Here is a 20,748-nt window from a genome sequence, read left to right as displayed (position 1 = left end):
TCGGGCAGATCATTTTCAGGGACGGACTAGTGATGCATTCATAGCACGTCGGATAAACCACACTCACAGTTAAGTAGATGCCAAAAGCTTATTATTTTATTATTTCAACAACAATTTATATTCGATGGTGGTGAAAATGCCATTTTAAATTTTAAATCTCAGACTCGATGCGTCGCCCAGCCCGACTCCGAAAACTGGCTCCAGATTATGCATCTGTCATGGGCTAAGGCTCAAATCCAGAAGGCAAACAGAGAATTTGGTCAGTGAAAATCCATCGACGCTGTCAGAGCAAAGCAACTGCTGACTGCAGCTGCTTTCTGGTCGAGAAACTTTCAAGCCTTTTTCCAAAAGATGCAATTTGATGGGAGTATAAAAAGCTATTTCTGTCTCCAAAAGCCTCCACTTTAGTTTCAGCGTTAGAGAAAGACGTTAGACTGAATGAGGAAGAGTAGCATTTCTATCGGTGTCTTTATTCCCCACACGCCCTGTGAGTGAGGTATCTGAGCTCCTCAGTGATTAGCAGCTGCAACCACAGAGACTCTGATCAGGCAGGAATGATCAGAATCCATCTGATATGAAGCTGAGCTGTGAATACCACTTCCCTCCTCTTTGAAGAGGAGTCAGATATCTGTGTTCAGGTTTTTGTACAGCCTCTTCTCCACTTTGTATCACTGTGTTTCCAGTAGCAGTAGCAGAGAGCTGTGTCTGCCAGGGTTAGCTCTCTGATGGTCAGCTCAGTGGAGGAAGATGATGCTGCTGATCCATGATCAGGAACCATGTTGTTTCTAGAGGACAAACAGGAGCCTGAAGGTCAGAACCACGTCTGGGCCAGTGGAGGACAGGAGACCCAGATGTTGTCTCCTGCTGGACCTGAACTAGAATCCCTGATCTAAAACTCACCTCTAATGAGAGACGGAAGCAAAACGAGGGAGAGCAACATGTCTTTGGAGGCCTTAGAGCCACACAGCAGTTCAACAAGGTTCTTCCACTGCAGCAGGAGGAAATGATGTCATTGGATGAGCTGAAGGTCAGTGGGCGGGGCCACTTCAACTCAACCAATCAGAGAGTTTTCTGCTTCCTCAGCAGCTCTGTCTCTGATCTTTACTGCTTCATGTCTCTGTTGTCTTTGTCTTCAGTCCAAAGACTCAACAACCTGTGGATTAACAGGGAGTGAGGCCCTCTAGTGGCTGCTGTGGAGTACTGCAGGTTTTAGTGGTTTAACAGGGAGTGAGGCCCTCTAGAGGCTGCTTTAGAGTACTGCAGGTTTTTGTACAGGGTTCTGGTGTTTCCTGTCACTGTGGGCCTCACAGCGCAGTAGTACACAGCAGAGTCTGTCACTGCAGCAGAGGAGATCAGCAGAACCATCTGGGTTTTATCTTCACTCATGTTGAAGGAGAATCCAGGAAGCGGCTCAGATGTTTGTGTTCCTGTTCCTGTGTGGGAGATCAGGAACTGTGGAGGGTTTCCAGGATATTGTCGATACCAGAAGAAATAATCAGTTCCAACTGCTGGTTTGGAGTAAGTGTAGGACAGAGAAACTGGGCTTCCTTCTGGTCTGGATTCTGCATGTTTGACTGGAGTCAGTTCTTCACAGGTGACTGCTGAAGGAAAAGGGAGAAACATTAAAGTTCTGTGATTAATTCTTCATAATGAGGCCGTTACAAAAAGTAGATAATCAGGCTTTAATAAAAACAATCCAATCTGACCTGTTAGCAGGGAGGCGATGAGCAGAGACAGACCATAATAGTCCATGTTGAGCAGAGTTAATGTTGGAGAGTTGAACTGAACTGAAGGAGGAAGTTTGAGTCTCTTAGAGATCAGGAACAGATCAGCTCCTCCTCTTCCTCACAGCTTCAGCTGCTCTCTGGTGGAAATATGATGCCTTTACTTTACTGCATTGAATCTGTCTTTGCTGAACTCTGGAGCATTATCTCTGGTTTTGAAGTATTGCTTCAGCATGTACTTTGGGAAACTGTTTTCTTCTTGTTTATACCAGAGTAAAGTAGGAGTTGTAGAACTGGTCTGATAAGTACATCCCAGAGTCACTGAGCTTCCTGCAGCAGCAACAACTTCTCCTTCTGTCTGCTTCACTGAGTCTCCTTTACACTCTGGGGAAGAACAGAACATGCAGAGGAAGAGATGGATCAATAGAGATGATTGATTAAAGGAGAACAATCAGCAGCTTTTCAGACTTCTCCTCCATGCAGAGGAAACATGTTGATCTTTGTATCTTACCAGAGAAAAGAGCAGCCAGAATAATCCACAGCCAATGTTCCATCTGTCCAACAAGGTTTAAACCAGCAGGAGAAAGCAGCTGATGTTCAACATTCAGTCTGACTGTTGTTCTCTTCACAGCCAGCTGTGGATCCAGTGTGCATGCCGCACTGTGTAAGCACCGCCTTTGTTGAGCTCTGCCACCACACACAAAGACACACTCCTGCCTCAGGGTACGTTTATTCACTTTTATTGATTCCCATTAATTTCTATAACTAATCTTGACGTTTCCCAACACCTAACTCAAAAATTATGTTTTTATTGTGTTGACATGGCAAAATGTCCTCACAACTATAAATGTCCACACAATGTTAGTCGTTTGTCAAGTCCTCATAATAACACCTAAACCAGCACACACGCACACACACACACACACACACTCATTTTTGTGTAGCTATCTTTGTGGGGACTTTCCATTGACTTCCATTCATTTCTACAGCCTAAACTTGACCTTTACCCTTTTTGTAACCACAACCAACCAAAACTCAATTCATACCTTGGTCCTAACTCTGACCCCTGACCCAAAAACAGGGTTTTCCCTTGTGGGGACAGAAGCCTGGTCCCCACAAGGAGCAATTGGGCCCCACAACATAGTATGTCTCAGGAAAATTGTCCCTACAAGGTATTACAAACGCACACACACCCTCACACACACTAAAACACACACACACACACACACACACACACACACACACACACACACACACACACACACACACACACACACACACACACACACACACACACTCCACTAAATATATACTTATGTGCTAAAATGACAGATGATCCAATCCTTAACATTTTCTATGTTATTACCGCTGAAGATAAGCTAGCATAGCTAGCCTACTCTCCACTTTATTTTAATTAAGGCTTTTACTGACCTGTGAAATGTGATCCCCTTGGATCTTGTTATCTTGCCGTCATAGAATTGACAATTAATATCAAAACTTTGCGTCCCATTTTCAGATCCTTTGCTTGATTGTGTCATTTCTCCGACCCTAGATATTCCTGCAAAGCAGCAGCGCATGAGGCGCATTGCAAGTCACATGATGTCCAGTCCACCAGATTGCTGAGCGGACTGGACATTTACGTTTTACAAAGGAGTTTTAAAAAGCATTCATTGGTTATTATTGCTTTGAATACAGAGCAGCTGCTGCCGAGTTACTGACAGCAAATAGATGAAGGCACATAAAGAGAAGAGGGGACTGTCCCCATCAGGCCAGAGTTGGTGAGGACATGTCCACACCTGTCCTTCACATGTGATAAACTACTAAAATATTGTCAGCATGTTGATGAGCAGTCAGGTGTGACTGCCAGACTCCAGGTCAGAGTCCTGCCTGGGGTCTGGGACAGTAAACATGTTCCTGCTTAATTCTGTTTGTCCATCAGATAACAAACAGGACTTTTTAAAAAGTCCTTAGGTGTTGTTCTTTTCTTTCCAGGCTTTAGTTAGCATATAAAAGAAAGCTGTCTGTACATGGCAGTTTTTAAAAGCTGGTCCTGGCAGGAGTCCGATGTTCCAGACTTGGTGGTCCAACCAATCCCCAGGTTGGGTTTTGGTACCAAAGCTCTGAGAGCTGGGAATGTAACTCCAAAGACACTGGCACAGCTTCATTTAGACGTGCTCTTTACTCAACGCTGTGAAAAAATAGAAATAAAAGACAAACCTGTAGGTATAGATACATTTACAGACAGACAGACAGGCGACACACGCTTTAACAGACGTTACATCATGGCCGCCTGCCACTTAGGAGGTCTTTAAGAAACAATCTTTGTCTTGTCCACTCTAAATTAAAATATAAAGTAATTAAATCACCATAACTGATAAATTCACAAAGTATTACAAACATAATTACAAGATACCTTGACAGCTACAGGAGACACAGGCTGCATGTAGCTTGTTCCAGGCTTCTGTTCATTCTGTTCACTCAGCCTATCACACTATAGCACATTTCAGCAGCAAGCTATTTCACAGTGCTTTACATCATTAAACTCTAGAACAGAGTCATGCAACATTGAATAAACACTCAAAAACATGAACCTTGGTTGGGATTCAAATCCCACTTGTTTATGATCCATAAGCATTTAGTCAAGATTTAAAGGATCTCAGTGTTTCAGCTGTTTTACAGTTTTACTGAAGTTTGTTCCAGATTTGTGGTGCATAGAAGCTGAATGCTGCTTCTTCATGTTTGGTTCTGGTTTTGGTGGCTGCTGTGGAGTACTGCAGGTTTTAGTGGTTTAACAGGGAGTGAGGCTCTCTAGTGGCTGCTGTGGAGTACTGCAGGTTTTAGTGGTTTAACAGGGAGTGAGGCTCTCTAGTGGCTGCTGTGGAGTACTGCAGGTTTTAGTGGTTTAACAGGGAGTGAGGCCCTCTAGTGGCTGCTGTGGAGTACTGCAGGATTTAGTGGTTTAACAGGGAGTGAGGCCCTCTAGTGGCTGCTGTGGAGAACTTCAGGTTTTTGTACAGGGTTCTGGTGTTTCCTGTCACTGTGGGCTTCACAGCGCAGTAGTACACAGCAGAGTCTGTCACTGCAGCAGAGGAGATCAGCAGATCCATCCGGGTTTTATCTTCACTCACTCTGAAGGAGAAACCAGGAAACGGATCCTGCAGTTTAGCTCCTGTTCCTAAATGGGAGATCAGGAACTCTGGACGTTTTCCAGGATATTGTCGATACCAGAAGAAATAATCACTTGCAGCTGCTTGTTTGGAGTAAGTGTATGACAGAGTAACGTTGCTCTTTTCTACAGCGAACTCTTCTTTCTGAAGCTCAGTGAGTTCTTGGCATCCGACTCCTAGAAGAGAAATCTGTTAGTTTCAGTTTCTGGAAATTAATTCACATTAATAAAACTTTCAAAATGTGTTTCTTTGAAAAACAGAGACAGTTTGACCTGTTAGCAGGGAGGTGATGAGCAGAGAAAGACCATAATAGTCCATGTTGAGCAGAGTTAATGTTGGAGAGTTGAACTGAACTGAAGGAGGAAGTTTGAGTCTCTTAGAGATCTGGAACAGATCAGCTCCTCCTCTTCCTCAGATGGATTGTTTTCTCTCTCTGTTCAGTTTTTTATTGCCACATAAACAATCAGACTAAAACCTAACAAACCATAGAAGCAGAGCAGGGAGTGAGGCCATCTAGTGGCTGCTGTGGAGTACTGCAGGTTTTAGTGGTATAACAGGGAGTGAGGCCCTCTAGTGGCCGCTGTGCAGTACTGCAGGTTTCTGTACAGGGTTTTGGTGTTTCCTGTCACTGTGGGCCTCACAGCGCAGTAGTACACAGCAGAGTCTGTCACTGCAGCAGAGGAGATCAGCAGATCCATCTGGGTTTTTTCAGCATTCATGTTGAAGGAGAAACCAGGAAGCGGCTGAGATGTTTGTGTTCCTGTTCCTAAATGGGAGATCAGGAACTGTGGACGTTTTCCAGGATATTGTCGATACCAGAAGAAATAATCGTTGCCGTCTGCTGTTTTGGAGTAGTTGTATGACAGAGTAACGTTGCTCTTTTCTACAGCGAACTCTTCTTTCTGAAGCTCAGTGAGTTTTTGGCATCCGACTCCTAGAAGAGAAATCTGTTAGTTTCAGTTTCTGGCTAGTAATTCACATTAATAAAACTTTGAAAGTGTTTTTTTGAAAAACGGAGACAGTTTGACCTGTTAGCAGGGAGGTGATGAGCAGAAACAGACCATAATAGTCCATGTTGAGCAGAGTTAATGTTGGAGAGTTGAACTGAACTGAAGGAGGAAGTTTGAGTCTCTTAGAGATCAGGAACAGATCAGCTCCTCCTCTTCCTTCTCCTCTTCCTCCTCCTGGCTAACAGACTCTCAGCTTCAGCTGCTTTCTGATGGAAATAAATGAAATTCAATTATAAAACATAAATATAAAGTTTGAATTGAGAAATCTGAAGTCAATTCAATTGAATCATCCATTGAAATTCTAAATCAGTGCATTAAGCTCAGTTTATTCAAATTGGCTAAAAGGTTTTCTGCATGAAGAAACCCAGTGGGTTGCATCAAGTCCTTAATTTATAGCATTCACTACTTGTAACAGGAAGAAACAGCTCTGTCAGAGTTACCTGATCTGGTGTGAGTCTGAAGACCAGCCAATGCAGAAACAGTACAGGAAATGGTTGAACTAGCTGTTCTGGTTAATGAGGAGGAGGACATTGAGCTCTGGATGGTTCCTGGAGGCAGAACCATGTTGGACTGGGCCAACATGGTTTTACCTGAAGCCTGTTACCTGTTTTCTTTAGATGGGAGGTCAGTGTGATGTTGATGTTTGGAATATGTTTAACCCACATGCAAACCTCTCTCAGGAGAAGAAGCAGAATTTAGAGATTTCTAATAAATAGAGTCTAGTGAAGAGCTGCACTCAGGAGTGGAAGGGATTCAGCAGAGCGCTCGGTGAGGGGCGTGGCCTATGGGTTCATCAGCGGACAGGAAGGTAACCCATGATCTCCACAATGTGAAAACAGCAGGATTTGAGGTTCTTACAGAAGATTGGAAGCATTTTGACGATGGGGTGGTGGATGCAGCCCTGGAGGCGAGTCAACGAAACACAAAGTCAGTCGTTGACGTCTTTATGTTGAGCCTCCTACTTCTCCATGACACGCCTGTTCACCAGCCATGTGATGGAGAAGTAGGAGGGCAGACAGGGTACCCAGCAGCAGTGGAGTGGAAGGAGCCAACTGTGGAGCCTTGACCAGAATATGAGTGGAATGGAACAACAGGAAATCCAGATCCAGAGATTGGTTCAGGTAATCAAGGTGGAGGAGCGACACTACGAGATGCTGAGTTCTAGAAGGGGTTGGAGCTTTACCACTACTGGTTAACACTCGGGCACCAGATTCCTGCCCTGCATGTTCTGAAGTAGAACACCTGATGAGATGGAAACAAGCTGCAGAGGATCGTACCTGCTGCCTGACGCCCTCATGAGGCAGATCACACAAACTGCAGAACAGGACTGGAGGAATAGGTGAACACAACTCCTGGACCCCAACAGTCTGATGTACAGTCATGTGTAGGGTCAGATGTAGGATCCAATGTAGGGTCAGATGTAGGGTCAGCTATGAGCCACATTGTTTCCTTTGGCGTCCAACAGTCCCTGGGTTTAGCTCACCAGGAGGGGTGGTAATCTGCAGCGCCCCCAAGCTGGTCTACCTGTGAAGATGAGACTCTCAGTCCTTTGTTCTGATTGCATTAAATGACTTGACCTCATTAACTGGAAGACGAGACCTTTTCCCCACCATCTTTATTTGTTCAGGTTCTAATCTGCTTTGGTTCATCAGTTTTGGGAATAATTAAATCCTGAGCGATTTTAAAACGTGTGAATTGAAGCCAGTCTTAAAGAAACCTTAGTCTTGATTCTGCCTTGATTTTCCACTTCCATCCTGTTTCCAAGCTGATATTCCTGAATAAAATACAAGCCATAGAAACCCAGATCAGATCCAGGCTCTGTCGGTTCAGATCTCTGATCCAATTTAGTTTGGATTCCTAAAACATCATAGAAAGCTGTCTGTCCATGGCAGCCTTTAAAAGCTGGTCCTGGCAGGAGTCCGATGTTCCAGACTTGGTGGTCCAACCAATACCCAGGTTGGGTTTTGGTACCAAAGCACTGAGAGCTGGGAGCATGGAAAGAGCCAGAGACATTCTGTTCTCTGACATCCAGATGGAGATGCCATGCAGGTAAACAGCAGCACCTTTATGGCATCAGGGCTGCAATTAATAAAACACTGCTGGTTATAAAATATGTATCGGATCCAGTGATCAATAATGAAAATATTTCATAGAAATAATTATGCAAATGCCATCCAGTTAGACCGACTTATCAGATGGATTGTTTTCTCTCTGTTCAGTTTTTTATTGCCACATAAACAATCAGACTAAAACCTAACAAACCATAGAAGCAGAGCAGGGAGTGAGGACCTCTAGTGGCTCCTGTGGAGTACTACAGGTTTTAGTGGTTTAACAGAGAGTGAGGCCCTCTAGTGGCTCCTGTGGAGTACTGCAGGTTTTAGTGGATTAACAGAGAGTGAGGCCCTCTAGTGGCTCCTGTGGAGTACTGCAGGTTTTAGTGGATTAACAGAGAGTGAGGCCCTCTAGTGGCTGCTGTGGAGTACTGCAGGTTTTAGTGGTTTAACAGGGAGTGAGGCCCTCTAGTGGCTGCTGTGGAGTACTGCAGGTTTTTGTACAGGGTTCTGGTGTTTCCTGTCACTGTGGGCTGCAGAGCGCAGTAGTACACAGCAGAGTCTGACGGACGGAGATCCTGGATCGTCATGTTAAAATACGTTTTCTGAGGTTTTCCAGTAAATCTGTGATTGTTTATTTCTTGAGCAGTCTCCACAGTATCTCCATAACGTTTCATGATGTACTTTGGGAAATCATTTCTGTTTTGTCTGTACCAGAACAGTCTTGGGAATTGATCACTGGTTTCAAAGGTACATCCCAGAAACCGAGTTTCTCCTGCAGCAGCAACAACTTCTCCTTCTGTCTGCTTCACTGAGTCTCCTTTACACTCTGGGGAAGAACAGAACATGCAGAGGAAGAGATGGATCAATAGAGATGATTGATTAAAGGAGAACAATCAGCAGCTTTCCAGACTTCTCCTCCATGCAGAGGAAACATGTTGATCTTTGTATCTTACCAGAGAAAAGAGCAGCCAGAATAATCCACAGCCAATGTTCCATCTGTCCAACAAGGTTTAAACCAGCAGGAGAAAGCAGCTGATGTTCAACATTCAGTCTGACTGTTGTTCTCTTCACAGCACCACTTCTTATTGACACAATGCTGGAACACAGAGCACAAGGAGAGCGCCGCCTGCTGGAGCATGTCGCCCCCTGGTGGAGAGGAGAGGTAGAGTTCACCAGAGAGGAGACTATTGTCAAGAGCTGAGAGCTTCTGTATGAAGCAACAATGTAGAACAATGCGCTGGTTTTTACCAGGCTAGTTTTAAAGGCTAAAGTATGAAAGAGAGCTCATGCTGTCACAACAACAGGAGATCTAATAAATTTGCCACAATGAGAGAGACGGGGTGAAACAGACGGGGCCAAGAAGGTCTGTCTCAGCCTCATGGACAATGATAATATAATATATTGGATCCGATTTATTATTGTTTTGTAAAGAAAAGGCTGTTTTATTCCACACGCCTAAGAAACCCGATAAAAACCTGGACATTGTCATGATGTCTGGATACTCAGGACATAAGGGCAGGTCTCGCTGCTACCTCATCACTGGACTCTGGTTTTTTATTCAAGCATGAATAAAGGCAACAATATAAATAAATCTGCTTGCCTTTCATGCCTGCCCAGGGAGTATCTCACTAAATGAAAGTCAGTGATCCAACGGATTTCATTGAGTCTCCAGGACCAGCAGCTGGACACTCAACTTCTCCTGGACATGAAGTCAGAGGGACAAAAGGACAACCTGTCTCACTCAGCTGTAGCTACGAGACAACATCTGGGTCTCCTGACGTCATTCTGACCTTCAGGCTCCTGTTTATCCTCTAGAAACAACATGGTTCCTGATCATGGATCAGCAGCATCAGTCCAGCACATAACAGCAGGGTGCAAGATGCTGGCAGGGAAAGCGTACATGGAACGACATAACCAAGTGGCGGGCATAGTGTACAGAAACATCTGTTCAGAATATGGACTGGAAGCTCCAAGATCAAAGTGAGGAACACCAACAGTGGTGGAGAATGACTGAGCTAAGATCCTGTGGGACTTCCAGATCCAGACAGACAGAATGGTAATGGAGAACCAACCGGACATTGTGGTGGTGGATAAACAGCAGAGGAAAGCCGTTGTGGTGGATGTAGCAATACCAAGTGATTACAACATCAGGAAAAAGGAGCACGAGAAACTGGAGAAATACCAGGACCTCAGAGGAACTGGAAAAGGCCTGGAAGGTGAAGACCACAGTGGTGCCTGTGGTCATCGGGGCCCTCGGGGCAGTCACCCCCAAACTGGAGCAGTGGCTCAAACAGGAACAACATCAGACATCTCAGTCCAGAAATGTACAGTTCTAGGAACAGCCAAGATACTGGAGGAGAACCTTAAGTTCCCAGGAGGGAAGGAGGGAGAGAATTATTATCATATTAACATCAGCTATTGAGCCGCATTTTTATGAATATGGTTAATATTCACCTAGTTGAACTACAAATCCAGATCCCGTCACACATAAAGCAGATAAATGCATCTAACTTTTTCTCTCAAAACCACTGACTGTGGCCCCAATAACTTATAATAAATTAAATTAAGCGACTTCACTTAAATTACATCACTTCACCTGCTGGTGTCTGAACGCTCAGCTTCACGAATTCCTCCTGGTCGCATCTGCAGAGAAATGTGCGCTGGTTCATCAGTCAGTTGGATCTGTCTGATCAAACCGATCAATTAAACTCTACAAGCTTTTTACCCTGTGTGCGGGACAATACCGTCTTACTGCTCCATTTGTTGAAACCACAGGGTGAGTTAAGTTTAATTTGCAGAGGCGGATTATGCATTGATTATGCAGCGCACTGCGCATGTTACGTTCTAATGAACTCCTGCACCGTTATTTATTTTCTCAAGATAAACTGCCGACTCCTCTGTTTAGACTATAAATAGATTAACACCACATTGCATTCGCTTTAGTTTTCTCTGTTCTGTATGTAATGGAGACTGGAATTATGCACACACCATTTCAACTAAAGTTTTGGAATGTGCTTCTGAACCAGATGCTGCAAAGCATCCGATCCGTAACTCTTCAACACTCCAGGTCAGAAAAAGGCATTTAGTTTAGTGTCCATGAGATGATTCTCAGAAAAGATTCTTGTTTTATTGATTGATCTTGGTTTCCTCTGCAATGAACTCTTTGCGTAAAGTTTATATTGAATTATAACCTGTCAAATGACGGACAGCCTTCAAATTTTTCCATCATTTAAAAAAAGAAAAAAGGTAAAATACAGAAAATATTCCGTTAACGTGACTCCTGATATATCTGTGTATATATGTATATATATATATGCACACTTAGCAAAAATATAAAGTCCCCTGTCAAATATAAGAGTTTTATGAACATTTGAGTTATGCAATATATAGAGAAACATAAACTATATTCTCATTACTGATCTTCATATCAGCATTGATAACATGATGGTTCGGCCATTTTTAGTGGATCGACAGTCCTATGAACCTGATAGGGGTCAGGTTGAGGAATTACACTCTGACCCAGTTGGATTCCCGTAGGCAATTACAGACAGTCTGAGGTTTGATGCGTCTGTTGTGCAGACCGATAGTCTCATCAGCTGTGTGTCAATGGTCTGAGCCGATCCTCAGATGGACGAGTCGATGTGGCGATGTTGTGCTGGAGTTGGTCACACGAGGATGAGGTCGATCTGCAGTAGAGCCGATCTGTTGGAAACCAGCTCTTCAACGGCCGATGGTCCGATAACGGACACTGAGTCGTCCAGCTGCTGCTCTGGTGGACGTCCTGCATCCAACATGCCAATGGCTCCACATAACATCTGAGGCTTTATGACTGGAGACATAATGTCACATTTTAGGGCCTTTTATTGTCCAGCTGTTGCTTTTTCTGTCTGATCACCCAGTGGACATGCCCCACAATGCACTGAGTGTAAAAAAAACAAACAACTCACTGACAGCAGGTTGGTTTGAAAATTATACACAGATTAAGGGAAATATTAGTTTGTACAATAAAATGTCAGCAAATGTTCATTTACAGTTGTTACCTCCACATGGCAACATTATTTAACATGGGGCCTTTATATTTTTGTTCAGTAATATGTAGTGCATTGAAATGTGTTGTGGACTGAGGCTTTAGAAATAAACTGCATTGAATAAAACTCACCTCTAATGAGAGACGGAAGCAAATCGAGGGAGAGCAACATGTCTTTGGAGGCCTTAGAGCCACACAGCAGTTCAACAAGGTTCTTCCACTGCAGCAGGAGGAAATGATGTCATTGGATGAGCTGGAGGTCAGTGGGCGGGGCCACTTCAACTCAACCAATCAGAGAGTTTTCTGCTTCCTCAGCAGCTCTGTCTCTGATCTTTACTGCTTCATGTCTCTGTTGTCTTTGTCTTCAGTCCAAAGATTCAACAACCAGTGGATTAACAGGGAGTGAGGCCCTCTAGTGGCTGCTGTGGAGTACTGCAGGTTTTAGTGGATTAACAGGGAGTGAGGCCCTCTAGTGGCTGCTGTGGAGTACTGCAGGTTTTAGTGGATTAACAGGGAGTGAGGCCCTCTAGTGGCTGCTGTGGAGTACTGCAGGTTTTTGTACAGGGTTCTGGTGTTTCCTGTCACTGTGGGCCTCACAGCGCAGTAGTACACAGCAGAGTCTATCACTGCAGCAGAGGAGATCAGCAGATCCATCCGGGTTTCCGTTTTTCGTACTCTTCCAGAGAATTTAGACTGAGAGTCTTTCTGCGTTTCTTCAACTTCCGTATTAAATGTCAGGAACTCTGGCGGTTTCCCTGGATGTTGTCGATACCAGAAGAAATAATCTGCTGCCCCTTTACTGTAATTGCAGGATAGTGAAACAGAGCTGTCGACTGAACCAGTCGTCTCATCTTTCACTGGAGTAACGTGTTGACAGATGACACCTGAACAAGGAAAACATGTCAACTTTTTTCATTGTTTTTATTTCTATTATGATTTGTCATAAACAAATTCCTGACCAAACATCAAACTGACCTGTTAGTGAGGTAATGATCAAGAAAAGCTCATAGTCCATGTTGAAGAGAGTTGATGTTGGTGGTTTGTGCTGATCTGCACTGAATGATGAAGTGTCTCTTCAGTCATTCAGCTCCTCCTCCTCCTCCTCCTTTGGGTTTTAAATACGAGTAAAGTTGGACCAGAATAAAGTCTAATTTCATGATAACTTTTCACCATAGTCGCTAAATTGTGGATTACTGAGGATCTTGTCAGGTTATGGTTGGTGGTTTAACAAATGACTAAGTACTAAATGTTTTAGCAAATCAGAAGCAAATGTTCAGCCCAGAACTTTGAAACGATGTTTAAACAACGTTTTATTTAGAACCAGACTGACTGCACGGGTCACGTTACATTTCACTCTATTGAAGCTTTTTAACTCAACGACCAACTTGTACCTTTTAATTTGTCTGAACTAAGTGACCATGAGCCTGGGTGTAGCATGTTGTAGATCATATAATGTCCTGCTGTCTCCCTGCTGCTGCTCAGGATCTGATGTTGGAGACTGTTAAGAATTAGATTATCTTTTTCTAAATTATTAATTTTCGCAGATCTAAGGTGATGTGAATGGTAGATCTATTGTTGTGTATTTGTTTTGCTTAGACCCTCCTGGTCAGCCTCCTGCAGGGATCAACAGGCAGCTGCTGGTTTGATCTGAATGTTTGGTGAAGAGTGAAAAGGTTTTTGTGCCACAAATTAACGTTTATATTTGAAGTCAACTCACAGATTATTTTTTATCTTTATAAGTAAAAGAAACTCTGTGAAATCAGAAAAGTCTCCGAGTGCTTTTCATTTTGTCTTTGAGTTGAAAACCTCCTCCTGAGAGACTCTGGCATTTTGGTTTTCTGGACTTTAGTGATGCAACAGTGGCCAAACGCCTGGTGTCCAGTTTGACATCATGTTTAAAGGCCTCATGGTTTCCTGCCTGTCAGGCTGGAATCTTTATTCTTCTGACTTACACTTCCAGTCTGAACATTTAGATTTGCTGTAACGTTGCTGCAGACTCTAGTGAAGAGGCAAAGCAGATGTCAGCAAAATATCTCTGAGAACTGAACTTTATGTTTGTTCACTTTAACTTGTGGCAAAAGTGATTTTCAGATTCTAAAAACTGAAATTCATCAAAAATGTTTCTCAAAGTTTGACTTTAAGGTTTTACGATATCCACCCAGGTTATTGCTGCTGTTTCTACCATGTACTTGACTGATTTATAAAAATGTTTGCCTTGATTTAATATAATGATCTTAGTATCAACAGGAGAAGAATCAGACTGAACCCTAATAAACTGTAGAAAATGCCCTCTAGTGTCTGCTGTGGAGTACTGCAGGTTTTAGTGGTTTAACAGGGAGTGAGGCCCTCTAGTGGCCGCTGTGGAGTACTGCAGGTTTTAGTACAGGGTTCTGGTGTTTCCTGTCACTGTGGGCTGCACAGCACAGTAGTACACAGCAGAGTCTGACGGACGGAGTTCCTGGATTGTCAAGTTGAAGGATTTGTCATTGATCTCTGCATTGAATCTGTCGTTGTCGAACTCTGGAGATTTATCGGGTACTTTCACATATTCTTTTAGCATGTACTTTGGGAAACTGTTTTCTTCTTGTTTATACCAGATCAAAGTATCATCTGATCGACTGCTCTCAAAAGTACATCCCAGAGTCAGTGAGCTTCCTGCAGCAGCAACAACTTCTCCTTCTGTCTGCTTCACTGAGTCTCCTTTACACTCTGGGGAAGAACAGAACATGCAGAGGAAGAGATGGATCAATAGAGATGATTGATTAAAGGAGAACAATCAGCAGCTTTCCAGACTTCTCCTCCATGCAGAGGAAACATGTTGATCTTTGTATCTTACCAGAGAAAAGAGCAGCCAGAATAATCCACAGCCAATGTTCCATCTGTCCAACAAGGTTTAAACCAGCAGGAGAAAGCAGCTGATGTTCAACATTCAGTCTGACTGTTGTTCTCTTCACAGCCAACTGTGGATCCAGTGTGCATGCCGCACTGAGTAAGCACCGCCTTTGTTGAGCTCTGCCACCACACACAAAGACACACTCCTGCCTCAGGGTACGTTTATTCACTTTTATTGACTCCCATTAATTTCTATAACTAATCTTGACATTTCCCAACGCCTAACTCAAAAATTATGTTTTTATTGTGTTGACATGGCAAAATGTCCTCACAACTATAAATGTCCACACAATGTTAGTCGTTTGTCAAGTCCTCATAATAATAGCTAAACCAGCACACACACACACACACTCATTTTTGTGTAGCTATCTTTGTGGAGACTTTCCATTGACTTCCATTCATTTCTACAGCCTAAACTTGACCTTTACCCTTTTTCTAACCCCAACCAACCAAAACTCAATTCATACCTTGTTACTAACTTTGACCCCTGACCCAAAAACAGGGTTTCCCCTTGTGGGGACAGAAGCCTGGTCCCCACAAGGAGCAATTGGGCCCCACAACATAGTATGTCTCAGGAAAATTGTCCCTACAAGGTATTACAAACAAACGCACACACACCCTCAGCCTCACACACACTAACACACACACGCACACCCACACACACACACACACACACACACACACACCACTAAATATATACTTTTTTTTTTTTTTTTCAAAGTTTATTTGATAGGGACAGACACACATTTACATAGACAAACGGAATGAAACAGCAGTCCCATGTTAGCATCATGGTGCAATAGCAACAGCTAATTCGCAGCACTTGTCCCTAGATGGGCTTTTTTTTCCTAAAAATAATATCTCTAAAAATTGAAGTGAAATCATTTGAAACAACAAAACGTAATATATTCAGAGAGGTGTAAAATAAAAAAAATTAAAAATTAAGAATGAGTACAGGTCTGTGTTTGGCATAACCAGAGTTTTGTTTGATTTTTGAACATACTAAAACTGGTTACAGACTTTAAGTGAACAGGGAGTGAGTTCCAAGCTGCAGATCCTCTCACAGACAGTGCACTTTGAGCAAAAGTGGTTCTTCGAAAGGGAACCTTACAATTTCCCTCCAAGGCTGCTCTGGTAGATCTGCTATTGCCCTGCAATGTCTGTATGCAATCGCTTAATGGCATGGGTGCTAGTCCATTTAAACACTTAAAAATCAGTTTTAAAACGTTATAATTTAGCAAATTTGTAAAATCCAAAATTCCAAATTTTGGATTTTAGCACTTATGTGCTAAAATGACTTATAATCCAATCCTTAACATTTTCTAAATTATTATCGCTGAAGATAAGCTAGCATAGCTAGCCTACTCTCCACTTTATTTTAATTAAAGCTTTTTACTGACCTGTGAAATGTGATCCCCTTGGATCTTGTTATCTTGCCGTCATAGAATTGACAATTAATATCAAAACTTTGCGTCCCATTTTCAGATCCTTTGCTTGATTGTGTCATTTCCCCGACCACGGATATTCCTGCAAAGCAGCAGCGCATGAGGCGCATTGCAAGTCACATAATGTCCAGTCCACCAGATCGCTGAGCGGACTGGACATTTACGTTTTACAAAGGAGTTTTAAAAAGCATTAATTGGTTATTATTGCTTTGAGTACAGAGCAGCTGCTGCTGAGTTACTGACTGCAAATAGATGAAGGCACATAAAGAGAAGAGGGGACTGTCCCCATCAGGCCAGAGTGGGTGAGGACATGTCCACACCTGTCCTTCACATGTGATAAACTACTAAAATATTGTCAGCATGTTGATAAGCAGTCAGGTGTGACTGCCAGACTGCAGGTCAGAGTCCTGCCTGGGGTCTGGGACAGTAAACATGTTCCTGCTTAATTCTGTTTGTCCATCAGATAACAAACAGGACTTTTTAAAAAGTCCTTAGGTGTTGTTCTTTTCTTTCCAGGCTTTAGTTAGCATATAAAAGAAAGCTGTCTGTACATGGCAGTTTTTAAAAGCTGGTCCTGGCAGGAGTCCGATGTTCCAGACTTGGTGGTCCAACCTATCCCCAGGTTGGGTTTTGGTACCAAAGCTCTGAGAGCTGGGAATGTAACTCCAAAGACAGCACAGCTTCATTTAGACGGGCTGTTTACTAAACGCCTTGACAATATAGAAATAAAAGACAAACCTGTAGGTATAGATACATTTACAGACAGACAGAAAGGCGACACACTTTAACAGAAGTTGCATCATGGCCACCTGCCACTTCGGAGGTCTTTAAGAAACAGTCTTTGTCTTCTCCACTCTAAATTAAAATATAAAGTAATTAAATCACCATAACTGATAAATTCACAAAGTATTACAAACATAATTACAAAATACCTTGACAGCTACAGGAGACACAGGCTGCATGTAGCTTGTTCCAGGCTTCTGTTCAGTCTGTTCACTCAGCCTATCACACTATAGCACATTTCAGCAGCAAGCTATTTCACAGTGCTTTACATCATTAAACTCTAGAACAGAGTCATGCAACATTGAATAAACAATCAAAAATATGAACCCAGGTTGGGATTCAAATTCCACTTGTTTATGATCCATAAGCAGCTCTGAACTGGTGGGTTTTAGTCGAGATTAAAGGATCTCAGTGTTTCAGCTGTTTTACAGTTTTACTGAAGTTTGTTCCAGATTTCTGGTGCATAGAAGCTGAATGCTGCTTCTTCATGTTTGGCTCTGGTTCTGGTGGCTGCTGTGGAGTACTGCAGGTTTTAGTGGTTTAACAGGGAGTGAGGCCCCCTGGTGGCTGCTGTGGAGTACTGCAGGTTTTAGTGGTTTAACAGGGAGTGAGGCCCTCTAGTGGCCGCTGTGGAGTACTGCAGGTTTTAGTGGTTTAACAGGGAGTGAGGCCCTCTAGTGGCTGCTGTGGAGTACTGCAGGTTTTTGTACAGGGTTCTGGTGTTTCCTGTCACTGTGGGCCTCACAGCGCAGTAGTACACAGCAGAGTCTGTCACTGCAGCAGAGGAGATCAGCAGATCCATCTGGGTTTTATCTTCACTCACTCTGAAGGAGAAACCAGGAACCGGATCCTGCAGTTTAGCTCCTGTTCCTAAATGGGAGATCAGGAACTGTGGACTTTTTCCAGGATATTGTCGATACCAGAAGAAATAATCAGTTGCAGCTGCTTGTTTGGAGTAAGTGTATGACAGAGTAACGTTGCTCTTTTCTACAGCGAACTCTTCTTTCTGAAGCTCAGTGAGTTTTTGGCATCCGACTCCTAGAAGAGAAATCTGTTAGTTTCAGTTTCTGGAAATTAATTCACATTAATAAAACTTTGAAAATGTGTTTTTTTAAAAAACAGAGACAGTTTGACCTGTTAGCAGGGAGGTGATGAGCAGAGACAGACCATAATAGTCCATGTTGAGCAGAGTTAATGTTGGAGAGTTGAGCTGAACTGAAGGAGGAAGTTTGAGTCTCTTAGAGATCAGGAACAGATCAGCTCCTCCTCTTCCTCAGATGGATTGTTTTCTCTCACTGTAAACAATCAGACTAAAACCTAACAAACCATAGAAGCAGAGCAGAGAGTGAGGCCCTCTAGTGGCTGCTGTGGAGTACTGCAGGTTTTAGTGGTTTAACAGGGAGTGAGGCCCTCTAGTGGCTGCTGTGGAGTACTGCAGGTTTTAGTGGTTTAACAGGGAGTGAGGCCCTCTAGTGGCTGCTGTGGAGTACTGCAGGTTTTTGTACAGGGGTTCTGGTGTTTCCTGTCACTGTGGGCCTCACAGCGCAGTAGTACACAGCAGAGTCTGTCACTGCAGCAGAGGAGATCAGCAGATCCATCTGGGTTTTATCTTCACTCACACTGAAGGAGAAACCAGGAACCGGATTCAGGAGTTTTGCTCCATTTCCTGTGTGGGAGATCAGGAACTCTGGAGGTTTTCCAGGATATTGTCGATACCAGAAGAAAGAATCAGACGTGGCTTGTTTTGAAGATTTATAGGACACAGTAGCAGAGCTGCCGTCTAATGTGAAGACTTCATCATCAAGAGGAGTAAGTTGATCACAGCTGACACCTTAAAGAAGAAATATTTATCAATCTTTAAGTTGCAAAGATTTTTATAGGGAAACATTTAAATCTTAACAGTTCAAAGCATCTCGATCCAATCTGACCTGTTAGCAGGGAGGCGATGAGCAGAGACAGACCATAATAGTCCATGTTGAGCAGAGTTAATGTTGGAGACTTGAACTGAACTGAAGGAGGAAGTTTGAGTCTCTTAGAGATCAGGAACAGATCAGCTCCTCCTCTTCCTCCTCCTCTTCCTCCTGTTTAACAGACTCTCAGCTTCAGCTGCTTTCTGATGGACTTTAGTCGTCAACGACAATGATGTGAGTTTCCATGACAACACATCATCATCAGGCCCACCTGAACAAGCTCATCTCAGGACCCCCTGCTGTTTGCTTATCGCCATGGAGACGGAGACGCCATCTTAACCTGCTTCATGAACCCATTTAACACGATTCAGCCTGATCTGCTCTGTGAGGAACTGCAGGAGACTCAGGTGGAGCCTCAACCCTCACCTGGATCCGTGACACCTGATGACAGACCACAGGTAGAGACTGGAGGACTGAGCGTCCAACCAGGTGGTCAGTAACAGGTAGAGACCGGAGGACTGAGCGTCCAACCAGGTGGTCAGTAACAGGTAGAGACTGGTGGACTGAGCGTCCAACCAGGTGGTCAGTAACAGGTAGAGACTGGAGGACTGAGCGTCCAACCAGGTGGTCAGTAACAGGTAGAGACCGGAGGACTGAGCGTCCAACCAGGTGGTCAGTAACAGGTAGAGACTGGAGGACTGCACGTCCAACCAGGTGGTCAGTAACAGGTAGAGACTGCAGGACTGAGCGTCCAACCAGGTGGTCAGTAACAGGTAGAGACTGGAGGACTGAACGTCCAACCAGGTGGCCAGTAACAGGTGGAGACCGGAGGACTGAGCGTCCAACCAGGTGGTCAGTAACAAACCACAGGTAGAGACTCTGCAGTTGGTGGTTCATCAGAGACCAGAGGCTGACCTGGTGGACCGCTTTGGGTCACGGAGGGAACAGTCAAATCATCTGAAATGGGAACAAAACACAGGAGATGCTTGTTGGTTTCAGGAGGAACAGGGTCAAAGGTCAAACCCTATTTCCATCATGGGAGAAGAAGTGGAGGAGATGAGGAATATAAAACCTGGATGTTCATCTGGACAAGAGGAAGGAAGAGAGAGAGAGAGAGAGAGAGAGAGAGAGAGAGAGAGAGAGAGAGAGAAGATCCTTCAGGGTTTGGATCTGCTGTCAGTCTGTTGGAGAGAGAACTAGAACCATCAGAACCATCAGAACCATCAGAACCACCAGAACCAGGAGCTAAAGAGGCTCAACAGCCTGACTAAGAAGGCTGGTTCTGTTCTGGTTCTGTTCTGGTTCTGGTTCTGACTGTGGAACCTCTGGAGATGATTATACAAACAATGATTCTTCATAAAATCAAGAAGATTATGGCCAACCCCGAGCATCTTCAGTCAGAGGCTTCTTCAGACTCGCTGTAACACAGACTGCTACAGGAGATGTTTCCTGCCAACAGCATCTTCAATAACTGAAGAATCTAAATTAATGATTTACAACATTTAATTTCCCTTCAGGGTTAATAAAGTTCATATGAATGTGAATATTGAGATCAATAGTTTGAGATTACTGAAGAGTTCTGATGATGAAGGAAGTTGATCTGGGCTGACTGCAAGCTGAAGGACTGAACCTTTGACCTCCAGGGGTTTTTGGATTAGTGGCTACAATGAAATGCCCCTGGACTCAACTATGCACAAAATCTATAACGTTGAAACACATGTTCATACTTTATTAAT

The 20,748-nt window shown here is 43.6% G+C and overlaps 1 protein-coding gene and 1 gene segment (V, D, J or C); both read right to left on the bottom strand.

Moving 5' to 3' along the window:
• Window positions 1–900: 900 nt before the first annotated feature.
• Window positions 901–2,441, bottom strand: LOC145547974 (uncharacterized). Its single transcript, XM_081598256.1, has 4 exons — window positions 2,236–2,441; window positions 1,888–2,108; window positions 1,707–1,842; window positions 901–1,601 (listed from the first exon to the last, which is right to left on the bottom strand). The coding sequence occupies exons 1-4, from the start codon at window positions 2,276–2,278 to the stop codon at window positions 1,210–1,212; spliced, it is 792 nt and encodes a 263-aa protein (XP_081454382.1). The 5' UTR covers window positions 2,279–2,441; the 3' UTR covers window positions 901–1,209.
• A 2,768-nt stretch (window positions 2,442–5,209) lies between these two features.
• On the bottom strand, window positions 5,210–19,516 carry LOC145547917 (T cell receptor alpha variable 3-like). The segment is given in 3 exon segments: window positions 5,210–5,793; window positions 18,896–18,933; window positions 19,031–19,516. Coding segments are annotated over 3 exon segments (444 nt in total).
• Between the last annotated feature and the right edge of the window lie 1,232 nt (window positions 19,517–20,748).

The sequence above is a fragment of the Poecilia reticulata genome, chromosome 17 (genome assembly GCF_904066995.2).
Source record: "Poecilia reticulata chromosome 17, P_reticulata-male-v2, whole genome shotgun sequence".
Lineage (NCBI taxonomy): Eukaryota > Metazoa > Chordata > Actinopteri > Cyprinodontiformes > Poeciliidae > Poecilia > Poecilia reticulata.
The sequence above is the reverse complement of the archived record's forward strand: the minus strand, read 5'-3'. Positions and strand labels throughout refer to the sequence as shown.